Source organism: Halichoerus grypus, chromosome 13 (assembly GCF_964656455.1).
Source record: "Halichoerus grypus chromosome 13, mHalGry1.hap1.1, whole genome shotgun sequence".
NCBI lineage: Eukaryota > Metazoa > Chordata > Mammalia > Carnivora > Phocidae > Halichoerus > Halichoerus grypus.
In genome coordinates, this window is record NC_135724.1 from 46,199,628 (window position 1) to 46,220,200 (window position 20,573).

Sequence of the window (20,573 nt, forward strand, 5' to 3'; positions counted from 1 at the left end):
AGGAGTAAATTCACTTGATCATGGTTTTTTTTGATGAATTTTTTTTTTTTTAAATGTATTGTAGGGTTCAGTTTGCTAGTATTTTATTGAGCATTTTTACATCCATGTTCATCAGTGATACTGGCCTCTAGGGTCTCTTTTTTAGTGGTGTCTTTATCTGGTTATGGTACCAGGGTAACGCTGGCCTCATAGAATGAATTTGGAAATTTTCCTTTTCTATTTTTTGGAATAATTTGAAAAGAATAGATAGTAACTCCTCTTTAAATGTTTGGTAGAATTCACCTGTGAAGCCAGGAGATTTTTGATTACTGATTCAATTTCTTTGCTGGTTACCAGTCTGTTCAAGTTTTCTATTTCTTACTGTTTTAGTTTTGGTAGTTGATATGTTTCTAGGAATTTCTCCATTTCTTCTAGGTTGTCCAGTTTGTTGGCATATAGTTTTTCTTTTTTTTTTTTTTTTTTTAAAGATTTTATTTATTTATTTGACAGAGAGACAGCGAGAGAGGGAACACAAGCAGGGGGAGTGGGAGAGGGAGAAGCAGGCCTCCCGCGGAGCAGGGAGCCCGATGCGGGGCTCGATCCCAGGACCCTGGGATCATGACCCGGGCCGAAGGCAGGCGCTTAACGACTGAGCCACCCAGGCGCCCCGGCATATAGTTTTTCATAATATAATCTTATAATTGTATTTCTGTGTTGGTTTGTTATTTCTCTTCTCTCATTTGTGATTTTATTTGGGTCCTTTTTCTTTTTGATAAGTCTGGCTGGAGGTTTATCTTTTCTATTTTTTGAAGAGCCAGCTTTGTTTCATTGATTTTTCTTTTATATTGTTTTTTTAGTTTCTATATCATTTATTTCTGCTCTAATCTTTATTTCCTTCCTTCTGTTGGTTTTAGGCTTTGTTGTTCTTTTTCTAGCTCCTTTAGGTGTAAGGCTAGGTTATGTGAGATTTTTATTACTTCTTGAGGTAGACCTGTATTGCTATATAGTTCCCTCTTAGGACTGCTTTTGCTGCATCCCAAAGGTTTTAGACTGTTATATTTTCATTTTCATATGTTTCCATGTATTTTTTATTTCTTCTTTGATTTCCTGGTTGGCCCATTCATTATTTAGTAGCGTGTTGTTTAACCTTCATGTATTTGTGGTCTTTCCAGGCTTTTTCTCAAGGGTAAACTTGTAAACGTAATGGAAGTTGGGTACAGATACCTGGAAAGGACTTGCCTAGCGGGCTCTATGAACTACAGAGCAATGGGAACAACTACGTTACATAATTTAAATTTTATCTACTAATTACTAGTTAAGAACTAAAGTTATTTTCCTACCTGGGAATTAAGTGAAGGAATCATGAAAGTGCCAAAAGAGTCAGTACCCTAAAATTGATGTTAACAGTATGATTCCTAGTGCCTTTACCAATTTCCCAAAGACTTGAATAGTTTTTCTAGGTGGTGGTTTATAATGGTTATTCCTTCATAATTTAGATTCCAAAAGCATTCCAGTGTAACAAGAATTAATAGTCCCATGCAAATATCAGTCTAAAGAAATGTCCCTGTAAACATCAAAAATTTGATGATTGTTTAAATATACTTTAACCCTATAGTTTATAAGTGTTCTTGATAAAAGTGAAGATGGTACCTTCTGAGAAAGTATTTTAAGTCTTACTGTCTGCATTATAGAAAAAAAATTATTAAAATAGTCTGTTTCTTTGGCATATTGTATAACTTTCTCACTTATTTTCATACCTATTTTAGAACAGTTTTTTAAAAATTGCAAAACTAATGCTTAAGCGTTCAAAATGAAGAAAATGATGGTACCCACAAAGTGGAATCACCTATGACCCAAATACCCATAAACACTTAGCTTTTAATCGTTAGTTATTATTCTCTGGTAGACCAAACTTTTTAAAAAAAGTTTAAAATAATAGGGGCGCCTGGATGGCTCAGCCAGTTGGGCATCTGACTCTTGATCTCAGTTCAGGTCTGATCTGAGGATTGTGAGTTCAAGTCCTGCAGTGGGTTCTACACTGGGTGTGAAGCCTACTTTAAAAAAAATTTTTTTATTTATTTATTTTTTTTAAAGATTATTTTTTTATTTATTCATTTAAGACACAGAGATACAGAGAGAGAGAGACAGCATGAGCAGGGAGAGAGGCAGAGGGAGAAGGAGAAGCAGGCTCCCCACTGAGCCAGGAGCCCAATGTGGGGCTCGATCCCAGGACTCTGGGATCATGACCTGAGCCGAAGGCAGATGCTTAACCATCTGAGCCACCCAGGCGCCCCCCCCCAAATTTTTTTTTTTAAGTTTAAAATAATAAATACTAACTCAAGAGTATAGGCAAAAGGAAGGTCATATGTTACTAATATCAGAATACAGAGTTATTTCATGGTATTACAAAGTAGGCATCAGAAGGGATAGAATCAGGAACCAGGAGCTATTAGGAATCAAGAAGGCTACCACTCATTGTATGTGTATCCTTCTCTCAATGCTTGATCTCTCATTTCTTTCTCTTAGCAGATCAGTTTTCCATTATACATGCTGGAAGATGACTGCCCTGAACTCCATTCGGTAGACCAGGATTTCCCAACCTCAGTTTTAAATTTCAGTGGGAGATAATCCAATGGCACCCACTGTGTTTGGGGCCTGCCTCTGATACAGATAGCTGGAACTCTGGGGCAGGGCCTTATGGTGCAACCATGGCTGCTACGTCTCCCCCAGGGGGTGTGGAAAGAGCAGTGCTCAGACACTGGTGAAAGAGTGAGGGTTGGCAACTGCCTCAAAGTGTCTACTTCTTCTGTTTTATGGCTTGTAAATAGAGTTGACATATTAAACTCGTACTTTTTATAAAGTATCAACAATTTTTCCATATTGTCTCCAGAAGCATAGTCTTCTTGGCTCACCTTCTGGATAGTATTTCACATGGATATAATTTACCACCCAAAACTCCAATGATATGGACAATGATTATCTGTTTTTCTACTACTAAATTTTCCCAGTTTTTAAAAAAAAAATGTTTTACCTTTTTATTCAAATTTGTTGATCCTTTTCTTTGATTTCTTTGAACACTTCTAGACTTAAGTCAAGATTTGGTAAATATTTGATTGTTTTCTCCTAGCTTATCTGTAATCACATTCATTCATTAAGCAAATGCTGAGCCTCTCCTGTGTGCCAAGAACTATTGTAGGTGCTGGGGATCCAACAGCCAACAAAACCTGACAGTCCCCACACTCTCAGAGCTTATGTCCTAGTGGGAGGAGATAGACAAAATGTAAATACACATATAATGTCAGGCAGTGAGGTGCAGAAAAATAAAACAAGATGAAGGGGATAGTGATGATGTGAGGGGGGGGGGCGCCGTTGTTTTGGAAAGCATGTAAGGGAAGGCCTCTGTGAGCACAGAGCTGAGTTAAGGGGTGAGGCCTGAGGATATCTGGCAGAAGAGCATTGAAAACCAAGGGCAAGCAAGTGTAAAAGCTCTGGGGTGGGAGAGCACTTGGCATATTTAAAGAAGAAAGCTGTCAGGGTGCCTAGGGCAGGGGGGAGAGGGGTAAATTCGGGAAAGTAGCCAGAGGCCCAGCCCTGTTTTTGCAGGGTTTTGAGTAGCAACGTTTATATAGGAGCGTGTGTTAGGATGTGAGACTCTCAAATTGCTAATCACTTATCTTTATACCCTTCATTGAGCAATCTTTCCTTGTCCATTGTTTATGCCTTTCTCCTACCTTTTATTATTCTCCCTCTCCCTCCCCCAGTTTGGGCTCTCTCTCACTCTGTCTCAAATAAATAAAATCTTAAAAAAAAAAAAAAAAAGAATTTATGCTCTTTTGTTTTCTGTTCTCTTTCATTGCTTCATCTGTCTCTTCTTTTGCAAGTATCTCATTTTTAATGATTGTTTTTGTAATGTGTAAATATCTGATAAAGTTTCTCTTTTTTTTTTCTTTTTTGGACAGTTATCTTTGACATTCTTACCTGTTTATTTTCCCAGATGGCATTTAAAATAATTTCTTCTAGGTTTGTAGTAAATATACCATTGGTATGTTATTGAAATTACATTCTGTATAAATTCCTTTGAGGAATGTTGACATTTTTATTTAGTGTTCTCACTAAAGGACAAATTTATGTCATGTAAAAATTTAAATATTGGATCATGCCTGGTTTTTATTTTGTTGTGTTTGATAAAAGATGTACAATTTTGAATTGACTGGTTATGGTGCTCATCTGGGTAGGGAGGCTATTTCATTCAGTTCAAAATGTATTTTATTTAATTCTTACTGTGTGTCAGGCACTTTAGGCATTGAATCTAGAAATGAAGGCTCAGTACTGGAATTTCAGCTACTTGGCAGGAGTTCAGAATTTATTTTTGGTGTAGGGCAGAATTCTGTGAAAGAAATCACATTGTCCTCCTCCTCTTCGCCTAAAGGAATAATTTCTCAAAAGTGCCCTGTAGATAGAATAAAAATAACAGTTGGCAGACCTTTTTATAAGACCTCTTCCTATATGCTAGCTAGAAAACTTGAAGTGGCTATTAATTTCTCAGTTAACACTTTAAAAAGTTTTTTCCCCACTAAAGTAATAATTAGTCCAAGTTTTGCCCATTAGCAGTCCTATAAATCTACCTTTAAAATCTGAAACCCTTAAACTTCTCTCTGTATTTTCCTCTGTCTCCATTTTGTCTATGGCTAACTCTCTAGTCCAAACCACTGTTATCTTTCACCTGGACTATCGCTATTGCTTTGTAACTGTTCTCTCTGCTTTTCTCTTGCCCACAGTTACAAGGCATTTTCCACACCGTAGCCGTGGTGATCTTTTAAAAAATGTTTTTATTATGGAAGTTATCAAAGCTTAAAAATAGTATAATTAATTGATGTGCTCTTCACTCTCCTTCAGGAATTCTCAAAACTGGCCACTCTCCTGTTATTATGTTATTTTGTGTATAAATATTTCAGTATAGGGGCGCCTGGCTGGCTCAGTCACTCGAGCATGTGACTCTTGATCTCGGGGTTGTGAGTTTAAGCTCTATGTTGGGTGTAAAGATTACTTAAAAATAAAATCTTTAAAAAATATATTTCAGTATATTTATAAAAGATAGGGCTTCTTTAGAAAAAACTATAGCCACATGATGGTTGCACAGCTCTGAATATACTGAAAACCACTGAAATGTACACTTTAAATGGGTGAATTATATGGTATGTGAATTATATCTCAACAGAGCTGTTAAAAACATTGCTACAATAACATCCTGTTAGTAACAATTTTACAAAACCATCAAATAGCCGTAGTTCACATTTCCCCTATTACCCTTCTAAATATTTTTTTTTTTTTAACACTTTGACGGTTTTAAACATAAGTCAGATCATGTTACTCTTTTTCTTAAAACCCTTCAGTGGCTTTTCATCATATTTAAAATAACCTAAACCCCTGTATTGACTCACAAAGGTCTGACCTACAAAGCCCTGACATGATGTGGCTTCTGGCTTCTATCTCTCTTGCCCAGTAAATTGTTTTTAGTGTTCCATCTACTGGAATGCCCTTCTCCTATATTTTCTCAAGACTGGATCCTTCCTTTCAATTTAAACACCTTTTCCTCAGAAAGGCCTACCCTGATCAGTTGCCCAGTCTCCAGTCTAAAGTGGTATCCTAGTCATTCTCTATCATATCATTCACTTAAAAAGTATCAGCATAACATGGTTTATTATCTGCCATGTAATTTTTAAAAAATATTTATTTTAGAGAGCTGGGTGGGAGGTGGGGAGGGAGAGCGAGAATCTAAAGCAGACTCCCCGCTGAGCACGGAGCCTGATGCAGGGCTTGATCCTGAGATCAATGCAGGGCTGAGATCGTGACCTGGGCCAAAATCAAGAACCAGATGCCTAACTAATTGAGCCACCCAGGTGCATCTCTGCCATGTAATTTTTATTGATTTACTATCTTTTTCTCTTTTTCCATGCCACCCTGCCCCCCCGCCCTGATTTTTTCTGTGATGTTCACTGCTGAATCCCCAGTGCCTAAAATATTAGTTGGTGCATAGTAGATCCTCATTAGGAGAAATTCATGCAAAAAGCTGCCTAACACCACAGCCAGTGTTTGGTATTTATAAAAAGGTTATTTTATCAGCTATCAAAAGAATGAAGTCTTGCCATTTGCAACATCATGAATGGAACTAGAATGTATTATGCTAAATGAAATAAGTCAGAAAGACAAATATGATTTCACTCATATGTGGCATTTAAGAACAAAACAGATGAACATAGGGGAAAGGAAGGAAAAATAAAAGATAAAAACAGAGGGAGGTAAACTATAAGAGACTCAACTATAGAGAACAAACAGGGTTGCTGGAGGGGAGGTTGACGGGTAAATGGGCTAAATGGGTGATGGGCATTAAGGAGGGCACTTGTGATGAGCACTGGGTGTTGTATGTATGTAATGAATCACTAAATTCTCCTAAAACCAATACTACACTATATGTTAACTAACTTGAATTTAAATTTACAAAAAATATAAGTTTATTTGATAGAATATATTACCTTAAACCAAGTTCCAGTTAGGTATGTTACTTTGAAAGTGCCATTTTCTACTCCCAGGTTAGGAGATTACTTTTTTTTTTTTCTTTCTTGGCTAGCTTGCTTCATATAGTGGCCTGCTCACTTCAGAACTCAAAAAAGTAACTTTAACAAATTCTGTTCTTGTTTGGCAAAACATAGAGTGCTCGCATGTATAACGTTGCAAAAGTTCCCATAATGCCTTACTGGTTTCATTCTCCATTATCACTTTTTTCTTTTGTCCTCAATTGTGGACCATCATGCTCTTAGCTTGTGAGCTTTCTTTGCTACCTGTTCTCTGGTGAAGCAGCTTAAGAGTGGCTATGGTAGGCCAAGTAATGGCCCCCTTAAAGATGTGATTAGTTAAGTATCTTGAGATAGGGAGATAATCCTGAGCTATCCAGGTGGGCCCCATGTAATCACAGTTGTCCTTACTGGGAGGATGGCAGCCATGGTTGCAGTGATGTGCTTTGAAGATGGGACCACAAATCAACAGGTGGCTTCCAGAAACTAGATAGGGGCAAGGAAATAGATTGTCCCCTAGAGCCTCCAGAACGGGTGAGACCCCGTCTACACCTTGATTTTGGCTCCAGTGAAACTGATTTTGGACTTCTGAGCTCCCCAACTATAGAAGAATTCGTTTGTACTGTTTGAAGCCACTAAGTTTATGGTACTTTGCTATAGCAGCAATGGGAAGCTAATGCAATGATTTTAAAATAAGACGACTTGAAGGATCACAGAACCTCTACAGAATGTTCTGAAGTTAATCTTGCTTGCTGGCTTAATAGTTAGCTACCAAAATGGGGGCCAGAAAGAGTTGAGATGGCAGCTTCAGGTGGGTAACTTGGGAGGAGAAGAAAAAGCTGTGGTTGTTGGAATAATTAAAGAATATTATGTGCTGTAATAGCATCTGTTTTATATACAATTAAGCTCTTGATTTCTTTCTTTCCTTGTTTTTACACAGATCAGAAACCCCTTGACCTTGCCCAGGGTGCTGAAATGAAACACATTCTTATCGGTAATAAGGTATGTAGTAACGGACTACTTGCATATGATCCTTTTTAGAAAAAGATTTTGAATTCTTGAAATATATAGATGGCATTTTTTATGAAAACATTTTTTTAACAGGTTGTCTACAAAGTGTTGAAACGATATGAAGGCCCTCTCTGGAAGGTAGGCTGGGATATTTTATTTATAAAACTGGAAAGAATTCTCAGGTGCTCCGTTTTTGTTAAAATAATAATTTAAAGGGTGCCTGGTGGCTCAGTCAGTTGGGCGTCTGCCTTAGGCTTGGATCATGGTCCCGGGGTCCTGGGATCGAGTCCGGCATCAGGCTCCCTGCTCAGCAGGAGTCTGCTTCTCCATCTGCCCCTCCCCCTGCTTGTGCTCTCGCTCTCTCGCTCACTCTCATATAAAATTTTTTAAAAATTTAAAAATTATTTCTGACTTAATCTTTCTTGGATCTGACAACATTAACCATTTTCTGTAGTGCTGGAATTCATTAGGCTTCCATTTATTGTAGCAATTGCTGTCCTTTGTGTTGATGGTCTGACACTTTTAGGTGACAAGCTTATACAGAACAGAGTGGGAGAACATATTTTTTTCCTTAATCAGAGAATTACAATGTTTTTTGTTATGAATATTGAAGTAGGGAGGACTTATTAGGAAATTTAATACTTGAATTGTCACAGAGCACACATATAAAATCTGGTTCTAAAAATTCACATTTTGGAGTTCAGTTATTTTCTAGCATTAATTATTTTAGAGCATGCGTTTTCTTTTGCACTTGCAAGCACTCCCTCTATATATTTATGCACAAGTATGTTTATATTGTATAAAATCAGAATACTCTTTATTTAGTGTTTCATTCCAGACTTTGAAGTCCACAATTGAAAATCTTCCCATAATATCCCTGAACAATATTGTCAGAACTATAAACAGTGTTCATTGTTGGTCTTATTAGTATGGCATTTCTTCTATTCCTGTCCCTCTGTAGTGATAAAATGTTTTCATTACTGCACTGAGTACCTTAGTTCATGTTTGATACTTTTTAAAATTTTTTTTAAACTTCTTAAAAGATTTTATTTATTTGATAGAGCACAAGCAGGGGGGAGCAACAAGCAGAGAGAGAGGGAGAAGCAGGCTCCCCGCTGAGCAAGGAGCCCAATGCGGGGCTTGATCCCAGGACCCTGAGATCATGACCTGAGCCAAAGGCAGACTCTTAACCAACTGAGCCACCCAGGAGCCCCCATATTTGATCATTTTTTAATGTTCAATAGTACTATCTAGATGAAAGACAACGATAGAACTGTCATAACGTATTTTTTATCAGTCAGGTATTTGAATCTAGATGTGTCAGCTTGGAAAATCTTTGCCAATTTTTTCCTTAGAGTTCAAGATTTTTTGGCTGGAGGTTATTCTGGGTAGTGTTAGAACATGGAGTCCTTTCATGGTATAGGAAACAGTAAGTATTATCCTGATACTTATTAAATTTCATTATCTAAATTTGGAAGATTGAAAGTTTCACTTACCTCTTTTCCTTTTGTCTTGATAATTTAATATTTATTTTGAAGGCCTGATGCAGTCCGTAATATTTATCGCCAGGGATGCAAGCACCTAACTCAAGCAGTATGCACGGTAGGATGACACATGCATCTTTTGCTCAAACCATGAAATTAGTTTTGCAAGTAATTGACCAAAATTATTTTTATAAAGCTGCCTTGTAAAATCTTGGGGGTAGAAGGCATTTGTATATGTTTTTACTTGAGAACAAGTAAAATTGTGGAATATCTGTTTTAAAAATATAATCAATTTTTATTTCCACATGTTGTGGATGAGAGATGAGTTACCTGAAAACATAAAGAGCCTCTGACATTTTTGTATGTGTATGTATGTATATTCACATTATGTGCATGTGTATATATACAGACGTATGTATGTCGTACATGTATCTGTGTATTTATACATGGGTAAATTGGGATAATGAAAGTTTTTCTGGTTTTAAAATTTAAAGCCTGCATCAAAATTGGGATTCTTGGGTTTTCTAGGTTCACTGTTTATACTTTTACTAACCAGGAGAAAAAAGGAGTTTCTTCTCTTTAGAGATTAGTCTAAGACTGGAGCCTAGACGTGCTTTCTTATTTCCTACTTCACATCCTTTAGAGTTGTCAACACGTTGTGGCAGTCCATCTGCTCTTTAGAGCATGGCACCTGCCTTTCTCAGGGCAAACACCCCCAGAAGACCAGGTGTTCCCCTTGGGGAGTCACAGATGTGGCCCATTCCCCAGCAGTACCACCTAATTACACAGCCGGCCCCTCAGTGTCCTCCCACCCTGTGCTCCTTTCACAGTGGACCAGAGGGCCAGGGTCCTCTCTCTCATCTTACCCGTGTCATCTTGTTTTCTCTTTCAGTGCAGTCCTGGCCATTCTCTTCTGTTCCTGCCGTAGACACATCTACTTAATACCAAGCTTTTTCCTCAGTTGGCCCTTTATCTCATTCTTGTCTGCCTTAAATCGAAAAACAAACGAGTTGCTCCACTTGCCCTTTTAAAATTTCTTGCTCTTTAACTTCTGTGGAATTGGTTAGCTCCTGCTGTGTTAGCCCTCACCTTGTTTTATAATTTGTGTTTTTTCTGTAAACGTCTGCTTAAAGCTTACATTTAGGAGTCACATATCAACACAAGCTACTGAGCATTCACTGTGTGATGGCTGTAAAGCACTCTGTTTACTTTGTAGTTTCTTGAGGTAGAAGCTTAGGTTATTGACTTGAGATCTTTTCCTAATATGAGTGCTCCAGCTGTCAGTTTCTTAGTTTTCTTCATTGTGCAGTTGCAGCTACCAGCACCGTTCATCTCCAGAGCTCGTGATCTTCCCCAACTAAAACTCCATGCCCTTCGGTCACTAGTTCCACACCTCTCTATTCCCAGGCCCCGGCTGTCCCCACTCTACGTTCTGTTTCTAGGAATTTGACCTTGCTAGGTACCTCGGATAAGTAGAAAGAGGCAATATTTGTCCTTCTGTGACTGGCTTATTTCACTTAGTATAATACCCTCAAGGTTCATCCATGTTACAGCATGGGTCACAATTTCTTTCCTTTTTGAAAAAATTTAGTTGTGGTAAAAAAGCACATAACATAAAATTTACTATTTTAACCATTTTTAAGGGTACAATTCAGTAGCTTGAACTGTATTTACTTTGTTGTGCACCAGATCTCTGGAACTTTCATCTTGCAAAAGTGGAACCGTATCCATTGAGCAACTAACTGCCTATTTCCCCAACCCCCAGTGCCTCTCAAACCATTGTTCTAACGTTTTGTTTCTAGGAGTTTGACTACTTTAGACACCTCTTGCAAGTGAAACCATACAGACATGGTGTCTTTGAAACCATGTCTTTTTATGACTGCCTTAGTTCACTTAGTCTGGTATCCTCAAGATTCATCCATGCTGTAATATGTGACAAGATTTCTTTTTTAAGGCTAAATAATATTCCATTGTAGGTATAGACCACATTTCTTTACTCATTCATTTGTCAGTGGGTATTTGAATTGCTTCCACCTCTTGGTGATTGTGAATAATGATGCAGTGAACGCAGATGTACAAATATCTCTTCAAGATCCTGCTTTCAATTCTTTTGGATATAGACTTAGAAGTGGAATTGCTGAATGATGTGGTAGTTCTATTTTTAACTTTTTGAGGAATTTCCCTGCTGTTCTCTATAGCAGCTGCCCCATTTTATGTTCACACCAACAGTGTGCAAGGGTTCCAATTTCACTTTCTCCATATCCTCATCAGCACTTCTTTCCTTTTTTTTTTTTTTTTTTTAATATTGAGCATCCTAATGAGTGTGGGGTGGTATCTAATTGCAGCTTGATTTGCATTTCTGTAATGACTGGTGAGGTTGAGGATCTTCTCAACTGCTTCTTGGGTATCATATATTGTTTTTGGAGAAATAATCTCTTTAAGTCCTTTGCCCATTTTTTAACTGGCCTGTTCGGCTTTTTGTTGGTGTTGAGTTGTAGGAATTCTTTGTATATTCTGGATATTAACCCTTATCAGTATATGATTTGCAAATATTTTCTCCCATTCTGTGGGTTGTCTTTACACTCTGTTGATAGTGCCCTTTGATAGAAGTTTTTAATTTTGGTACAGTCCAATTTATCTCTTTTTTCTTTTGTCACTTGCGCTTTTGGTGTTATGTCCAAGAAATCATTGCCAAGTCCACTGCTTTGAAGTTTTACCCTTATGTTTCCTTATGAATTTTATAGTTTAAGCTCTGATGTGTAGGAAAGATTTCTCCTGAGGCCTTTCTCTTTGGTTTGCAGATAGCTGCCTTCTTGCAGCTCTCTCATGGCTTTTCTTTGTGTACAAGCATCCCTGGCTTCTCTTCCTCTTATTAAGGATACCAGTCTTACTGAATTAGGGCCCCACTCTTGTGACCTCATTTAATCTTAATTTCCTCTTTAAAGGCCCTATTTACAAATAGTCTCATTGAGGGTTGAGGCTTCCACATATGAATTTGGGGAGGACACAGTTTAGTCCATAACAATCACTATAGTCACTCCAGCTCTCATATGGGTACTGTTTGCTTTGTATATCTTTTTCCATTCTTTTGCTTTCAGCCTATTTATGTGTGTCAATCTAAAGTCTCTTACAGAGAGCATACAGTTGTATCTGGTATTTTTATCCAGTTTGACAACCTCTGCCTTGTGATAGGAATGTTTAATGAGGGGCGCCTGGCTGGCTTATTCAGTGGAGAGTGTGACTTTTGATCTAGGGGTTGTGAGTTTGAGCCCCATGTTGGGTATAGGGATTACTTAAAAGTAAAATCTTAAAGTGTTTAATGAATTTGTACTTAATATTGTTATTGATATGGTTGGATTTCTGTCTGCCATTTTGCTGTTTCTATATTCATTTTGTTCTTTGTTCTTCTCTCCTACATAAGATACGTATGTCTCATATACAATTTCCTTTTGTTTATATTTTACTATATTTTAAAGTTACTTCTTAGTGGTTGGTCGAGGTATTATAATGGGCATCTTAATCTATCACAAACTACTACTTCCTTCCATACTTATTATGCTTTAATATAGTTCCACTTCCTACCCTTTTCTTTGTGTTATTATTATTGTTATATATATCATGACTCTACATGTTTAAAAACTCAATGATACAGTGTTATAGCTGTTGCTTTATACAGTTTTATATGTTTTAAAATATTTTTATTGAACTATAATTCACATCGTATACAGTTCACCCACTTGAAATGATTCAGTAATTTTTGGTATGGTCAGAGACTTGTGCTGACCATGTGGAGACCACAATCCATTTTAGATCCATTTCCATAATTCTACAAGGAAACTTCATACCCATTAGCAATCATACCCCATTCCTGTCAGTACCACCCCCTTCTAGCCCCTAGGCAGCCATTAATATCTGTCTCTATAAATTTGCCTATTCTGGACATTTCATATAAATGGAATCATATAATATGTGGCCTTTTGTTTCTGGATTCTTTTGCTTCGCATAATGTTTTCAAGGCTCATCCATATTGTAGCAAGTTATCATTACTTCAGTCCTTTTATGGCTAAATAATAATCCATTATATGGATAGACAGTACTTATTCATTCATCAGTTAATGAATATTTGGGTTGTTTTTACTTTTTGTCTCAGTGCATATTTGGGGTCATTTCCTTGCTCTGCTATAGCTCCATTCTTCCTTTATCCTCTATCCTATTACTGTCATATACATTACACCTCAGTATGTTACAAGCTCAACCATACAATTTTACAGTTGTGTAAATCACTTTAAATTATTTGAGAAGAGAAAATATATATTATATTAGAATTACCTATGCAATTAACTTGTCCAGTTCCCCCCGCCCCCCCAACCTTTGGTGTCACTTTCTTTTGGTCTAAAGAACTTTTTTTTTTTTTTGTACTCTTTTGTTAGGTATACCTAATGAATTGTCTGAGTCTTTTTTTATTTGGGGGTGTATTTTGCCTTCATTTTAGAACAATAGTTTCATAAGACAGAGAAATTTTCTTTCAGCACTTTAAATATGTCATCCCCTTACCTCTATTCTTCATTGTTTTTGATGCAAAGTCAGCTGTTAATTTTATTGTGCTTCCCCTGTATTTGATGAGTCCTTTTTCTCATTATTTCAATATTTTCTGGTTTTGGCTGTTAATAGTTTGACTAAGATGTGTCTAGGTATAAATCTCTCTGCATTTATCGTAGTGGAGTTTATTGAACTTTTTGAATATGTATAATTTTCATTGAACTTGGGAAATTTTCACCCATTATTTCTTTAAATATTTTTTTTCAGCTTTTTTCTCTCCTTTGTGACTTTGTTGGTACACATGATAATGCCCTGCCATGATTTTTTTTTTTTTTTTAAAGATTTTATTTATTTATTTGAGAGAGAGAATGAGATAGAGAGAGCATGAGAGGGGGGAGGGTCAGAGGGAGAAGCAGGCTCCCTGTTCAGCAGGGAGTCTGATGCGGGACTCGATCCCGGGACTCCAGGATCATGACCTGAGCCGAAGGCAGTTGCTTAACCAACTGAGCCACCCAGGCGCCCCCCTGCCATGATTTTTTTCTTCCCTTCGATCTCAGATTATCTTGAGTGAATTTTTCATTACAGTTCTTGTAATTTTCACATCCAGAATTTCCATTTGGTTCTTTTTCATAACTTGCATCTTTTTATTGATATTTTCTATTTGATGGGTTATTATCATTATGCTTTCTTTTAGTTCTTTACATATGATTTACTTTAGTTTTTGAATATTTTTCTGAGAGCTTTTTAAATGTCTGGCTCATTTTCCAGTTTGTTGCTTGGCTGAATATATTTAGACTTCATGTTCTGTGATGGCTTTTCCTGATTGTTGGCCACCAAGATTGCTGTTGTTTTGAGAAAGCCCTGGACTTGGAATTTTCAGGGCCCTATTCTAAATAAAGTCAGCCCCAGTATTTAAAGCTTGCCCCATCATGATGCAATTTGCCACAGAGTAAGGAGGAGGGGGGAATGGAGCAGACTCAGGCTAAAACAACATCCAGTGTTCTTACTGAGAGATTCAGTAGATTTTTCTTGAATAAATGCTTTTCAATATGTTGAATGTCTTTCATCAATTTTCAGAGTTGGGGAATGGTTGTTTTGATTGGGATTGCATTAAATATATAGATTTACTTGGGGAGGATTGTTACTTTAACCACATCAAGACCTCTAAGCTATGAACATTGTATCTCTCCTTTATTGAAATCTTCTTTAATTTCCTCTTACAACGTTTTTGTTAAATTTATGCTTATGTGTTTATTTTTTAAAGCTATTATGGACATGAAATTTTCATTTTCTATTTTTTGCTGCTATTATATATAAATTTGTTTTGAGTCCTGTAGCCTTGCTAAATTCACTTAATAGTTTTGGTAGCTTTTTTGCAGATTCCTCAGGGTCTCCTACATGCACAATCATGTTGTCTGCAAAAAAAGATAGTTCTATTTCTCTACAATTCATATGCCTTTTATTTTTTACCCTTTATTGTACTTGATAGGACCTCCAGTACAACTTTAAATAGAATTGGTAAGAGCCAGCATTCTTGTTTTGTTTGTTGTGTTAGGTACAAAGCATTGAGCCTTTCATTATTGAGTTACTAGCTATAAATTTTTCATAGATGCCCTTAATTTGCTTTAAGAAGTTATTTTCATTTCCTAATTTACTGAGAGCCCTTACCATGAGAATCTGTTGATTTTTATTAAATACTTTTTGCATATTAAATGATCATAGGGTTTTACTCATTTTAATATGGTTAATTACACTGTTAGATCTTAGGGTGTTAATAAACCAGTCATATTGCTGGGATAAATTTCAGTTGGTCATGATACATTATTTTAATAAATTGTTTGCTAATATTTTGTTAAGGATTTTTTGCTTCTGTGTTCCTGATGGATATTGGTTTTTATTTCTCTCTTGATATATTTTGTGTGGTTTTGGAATCTGAGAAATACTGGTCTCATATAATGAATTAGAAAATATTTCTTTTCAGTTTCTTGGAAGAGTTTTTGTAGGATTAGGTTTATTTGTTTCCTAAATGCTGATATAATTCATGGGCCAGAAGGTGGGAGTTTTTTGTTTTTTTGTTTTTTATGGGAAGGATAGTAATTACAAATTTGTTCAGTTGCTGAGGGCTAGTTCAAATTTTCTATTTCTTCTTGGGTTGGTGTTTGTAATTTTTGCCTTTCAAAAATTTTGTCCCTTTTCTTAGGTTATCAAACTTTTTGTTACTTATATTCCCTTATTATGTTTTTAATGTTTGTATGATAGGTAGTGTTGTGCCTTCTTTCATTTTTTTTATATTGGTAATTTGTGTCTCTTTTTTTCTTCCCTAGATTAATCTGGCTAGCAGTTTATCAATTTTATTGATCTTTTCAAAGAACTAGTCCTTGATTTTTTTTTGAAATTTTTTTGTTTTTCTATTTTCTATTTTTGTTCTTTTAAAGAAATTTCTCTATGCTTTGGGTTTAATTTGCTTTTTTAATAGTTTCTCAAGGTCAAAGCTTCTTAAGGCCTATCTTCTTTACTAATACAGCCATTTAAAGCTATACTTTTACCTTTGTAACTGTTTTAGTTTCATGCTGCTAATTTTGGTATGTTTTCATTATAATGTAGTTCAAAATATTGTCTAATTTCTACTAGAAACTAATAGAAATTTCTATTAATAGAAGTTGTCTTTGAACCAACGAATACTTATAGGTGTATTTAATTTCCAAGTAATTGGGGTTTTTATGATCTGTTTCTGATTTATAATTTAATGTCATTTTGGTCATTGAATGTATCCTATATGATTTCTGTCTTTTCAAGTGTATTGAGACTTGCTTGATGGCTCTATGTGTGGATTATCCCAGTGAACACACTTGAAGATAATGTATATTTCGCTATTGTTGGGTTTAGAGTCCTATAAATATTCAGTCATGGTGGTTGATAGTGTTGTTCAGATCTGTGTTTTTGCTGATTTTTGGCTAATTGTATCAATTGCCGAGAGGGCTATCAAAATAACCAACTATGCTTGTGGAATTGTTCATTTCTCAGTTATTGAACACATACATACCAATGATGTTGTCTTCCTGAATAATTGACCCTTTTCTTATTATATGGTGGCCCTCTTTATCTCTTGTAATATATTTACTTTGGAAATCTATTTTGCCCAATATTATACAACCACTCAGGCCTTCTTATGCTTACTGTTTGCATGGTATCTCTTTTTCTCTCCATTTCCTTTTAATCTGTATATCTTTATTTTCTATCTGTGTAGATAGTATCTATTTGGGTCCCTATTAACCATTCTGAAAAATCTGCCTTTTAATTAGACTTCTTTTGAGAATATGTTCCACTTTCTTCTTCATATATCAGGTAATTTTGGATTGTATCCTTAATAATATGAATGTTAAGTCCTGGGGATTCTGGGTTCTGTTATTTTTCTCTGTTAAATGACCTGTTTTAGCAGGTCATTTTCTTGGCTGGGTTTAGGTTGTAAACTCTGTGTCTTGGGTGGCAGCTCTGATCTGCATTTCGAAAGGTTGTATTTAAGAGACTGCTCTGAATCCTTTCTCAGCATCAATTAGACATGTGAACAGACATAGTTTGGGGATCTCTTCTCTTTTTCCCTTGGAGGATTACCCCCACTCTTTAGTATTTCTGGATCCCTGGCTTTCCTTTATTAATTCTCAAAGACAGAAAGACTGTGGGTTTTTCCATGTGTGCCCATGCTGCTTTCGTGTCACCCTGTGGACTATATGTCCCAGTTGAAAAACCTTGGGGATGGGAACTTATTTGCATAGTTACTTATTTCGTTTCCTCCAAGAACATGTGCATTCCCCATGAGAGTCTGTCAACTTTTGTTCACTCTCCAGTTCCTTAAGGCAGTTGCTTTTTTTTTTTTTTTTAAGATTTTATTCATCCATTTTGAGAGAGCGCGTTTGAGTGTGCATGAGCAGGGGGAGGGGCAGAGGGACAGAAAGAATCCCAAGCAGACTCCATACCCAGCGCAGAGCTCAATCTCACAACCCCAAGATCACAACCCAAGCTGAAATCAAGAGTCAGATACCCAAATGACGCAGCCTCCCCACCCCCGCCCCCAGCAGTTGCTTTTTATAGTTGTTTCCTGCAAGGAGGAGGGTGGTACTCTTGTAGGGCCTTGAAGTAGAAGTCTATCTTTTTCCATTCCTTTTTTTTTTTTTTTAAGACTTTATTTATTAGAGTGCGAGCAAGAGAGCACAAGCAGAGGGAACAACAGAGGGAGAGGGAGAAGCAGACTCCCCACTGAGCAGGGAGCCCAATGTGGTGCTTGATCTCAGGACCCTGAGATCATGACCTGAGCCGAAGGCAGCCGCTTAACCGACTGAGCCACCCAGACACCCCTATCTTTTTCCATTCTTAAATCCCCTCACTTTCCAAACTTATATTTCAATGAGACACATTTTTTTTATCCTCTTTTCCTTTCCCCCTTCTTTATCAATCTCATATGTACTTACTCTTTTACACTCAGTTCAAATGTTTTGTACATTCAGCTCAAAAGGTTCTGGAGAATGGTATGAAAGAAGTTGGAGCTGTGGTATTTAAAGAATTTTATAGCCCAAGTGCATGCTAAGTTATTAAACATAAAAGACAAAACTAAAACTACATACCTTATGGACTATTCGTATTTACTTTGAGTAACTACAAATATGAAAGCCAGATGTTAGCTGCAATGCATGTGATATTCCCAATGCATCAATTTTTTTCCCCAGTTTTTACCAATTGGTATTTTAAATGTTCACGTGGGTATAATTAAGCTATGTTAATACTGTTATGTGTTGTATGTACTGTTATGTGTGTGTGTAAATATATATATCCTATTTTATGTGCATGAATGATATTGTCTTACTGACTTCTTTATATCCAAGGTAAAATCCACTGATAGCTGCCTCTTCTTTATTAAATGCTTCGATGACACTATTCATGGCTTCAGGGTTCCTAAGAATAGCCTTCAACAGTCGAGAGAGGTAATTTTATGGATTCATTTATCTTTCATAAAACTTAACATTTAAAAACAAAAAATATAGGATCAATTCAATATTAACATCTAAAATCTTGTTGACTGGACCTTTTTAATGGGGGCAATTATATGAAGCTTGAAATTTGGCCTATGAATTAATTTCGTTATCAACATGTACCTGCAGATATTTTCTGTTCATAATTATCTTTATTATTTTGATTTTGTGAATCATTTTTGGAAAAAATTCTGAATGATTATGTAGTCTGCCTCTTCATTTATAGGTACAGAAACTGAAGCCAGTAAGATTGAAGTGCTCTCTCAAGGTCACACAGCTTACAAGTGACAAAACCTGGCTTCAGCTTAGGTGTTCTGATTTATTACAGTATAACCTCAGTCTTCCTTTGTGGTAAATTGAACAGCAGCAGCAAGCAAGAAAATTGGGGTTGATGTGACAGAAATTCATAGTGCAGTGATTTAATGGAGACTCCATATTCCTTTAGATCAAAGGAGTATTTATAGACCTGTCTTGTTTTTTTGTAAATTATGTAAGGGGTTAAAAGAATCTATTTTCCAAAGTGGTTACCTTTGGCCCTGCAAAGAATCCTAAACGATCTAAACTTCTGATGCTCTGACCGTATCATAAAGTGGTAAAATTTGACCTTGAGTAATGCTGTAAAAAATAAGGAGGAAGTAACACAGATACTTTAAGGGCAAATATTCTTTTTGTGAAATCACCGATATTTTAAAAACATTAGTAAAAGCTAAAGCATCAAGGCAATTTTTGGCTTTCTTATAGCTTGATTACAAGTTAGTGAAATAGTATTTCTGGATATATTAGTATATAATAGCATATCCAACAGTATTGAGAATCTATAATTTTAAGTGAAAAAATTTCCACCCATTACTCAGCTTTTATAATGTGTGTTTTAATATTATTGAATATGTAAACTTATAGATGATATTTTTTTAAAGTATTAGGAAATTTTTTTATCCAGAAATGTCATGGACCTGCATCATTCTTTTGTTGTTGGTTGGTTTGGGTTTCTTTTGTTTTTTTGAGCCTTTAATATTTTCTCCATGTAAATTTTATGCTTTCTAAATTGTTGCTGTATTATCTCTTTTGAGTAAAAATGCATTTTACTTTTATTTAAATTCTTGGATTATTTCAGGACTGGCTGGAAGCAATAGAAGATCATTCTGCTTATAGCACTCACTACTGTTCCCAGGACCAGCTGACTGATGACGAAGAGGAAGATGCAATTTCAGCTGTAGACTTGAAGGAATCCTTAGAGGTATGTAGAAAAACCAAACCTGACTTTTATAGCTAACTCTGTCACCAAGAATTTTTTTTTTTTTAACGTGAGGTTTTGAAATTAAGAAATCTGACAGCAGTGGAGATAATATTGCTCTTTATCCAGTAATATTTTATGCTATTTATAGTGTCTGTTATGATACTATCAAATGTCTCTGTAGATAATGCTGTAAAGATACTAGCCTGTGCCCATATGTATCTTTTTTGGTTAAAATTTTTCCATTGCTGTGATCAGATTGTCATTCTGTTTGAAAACTGCCAGTAGGGGGAGCATGCAGAGCTTGACTTGCTGCCCTTTATGACTTCACTGCATATTTCAGAGTTTAAATAATGCAACCATAGTGATACCTTTCCTGGCTGGTAGTTTCATTTAAAATCACTTGTAATCTGTAACTTCATTGATTAGAGGTAAGATAAAGCGTCAGTAATAAAAGGATAGGCCTATATCTGAAGTGACGTCAATGTCTTAGCCATAGAGAAGTATCAGCATGTGTTATTGAAATGAAATAGGTATTTTTTTCTGGGCATCAGTTTTCTGGCCGTGCCTTTTAAATGGGAATTGGGTTTGGAAGAATTAGAACTACAAAAGGATGATGGAGTTTCACTCCAAATAATTATGTCAGGACATATCAATTTGCCTACTAAATTTAATCTTTTTTTTTTTTTAATTAAATGAATTGAATGCAGGATTTGAATGTTTCTAAATT

At 36.1% G+C, this 20,573-nt stretch overlaps 1 protein-coding gene across 5 annotated transcripts in view; it reads left to right on the forward strand.

Moving 5' to 3' along the window:
• Positions 1–20,573, forward strand: part of OSBPL1A (oxysterol binding protein like 1A) — a 220,197-nt gene that overhangs the window by 58,212 nt on the left and 141,412 nt on the right. For all 5 annotated transcript variants that reach the window (XM_078060491.1, XM_078060494.1, XM_078060493.1 and 2 more), the window contains 6 exons: positions 7,492–7,553; positions 7,656–7,700; positions 8,918–8,991; positions 9,101–9,164; positions 18,463–18,561; positions 19,724–19,846. In XM_078060491.1, coding sequence (XP_077916617.1) covers positions 7,492–7,553; positions 7,656–7,700; positions 8,918–8,991; positions 9,101–9,164; positions 18,463–18,561; positions 19,724–19,846 — 467 coding nt within the window. The remainder of the gene's footprint in view (positions 1–7,491; positions 7,554–7,655; positions 7,701–8,917; positions 8,992–9,100; positions 9,165–18,462; positions 18,562–19,723; positions 19,847–20,573) is intronic.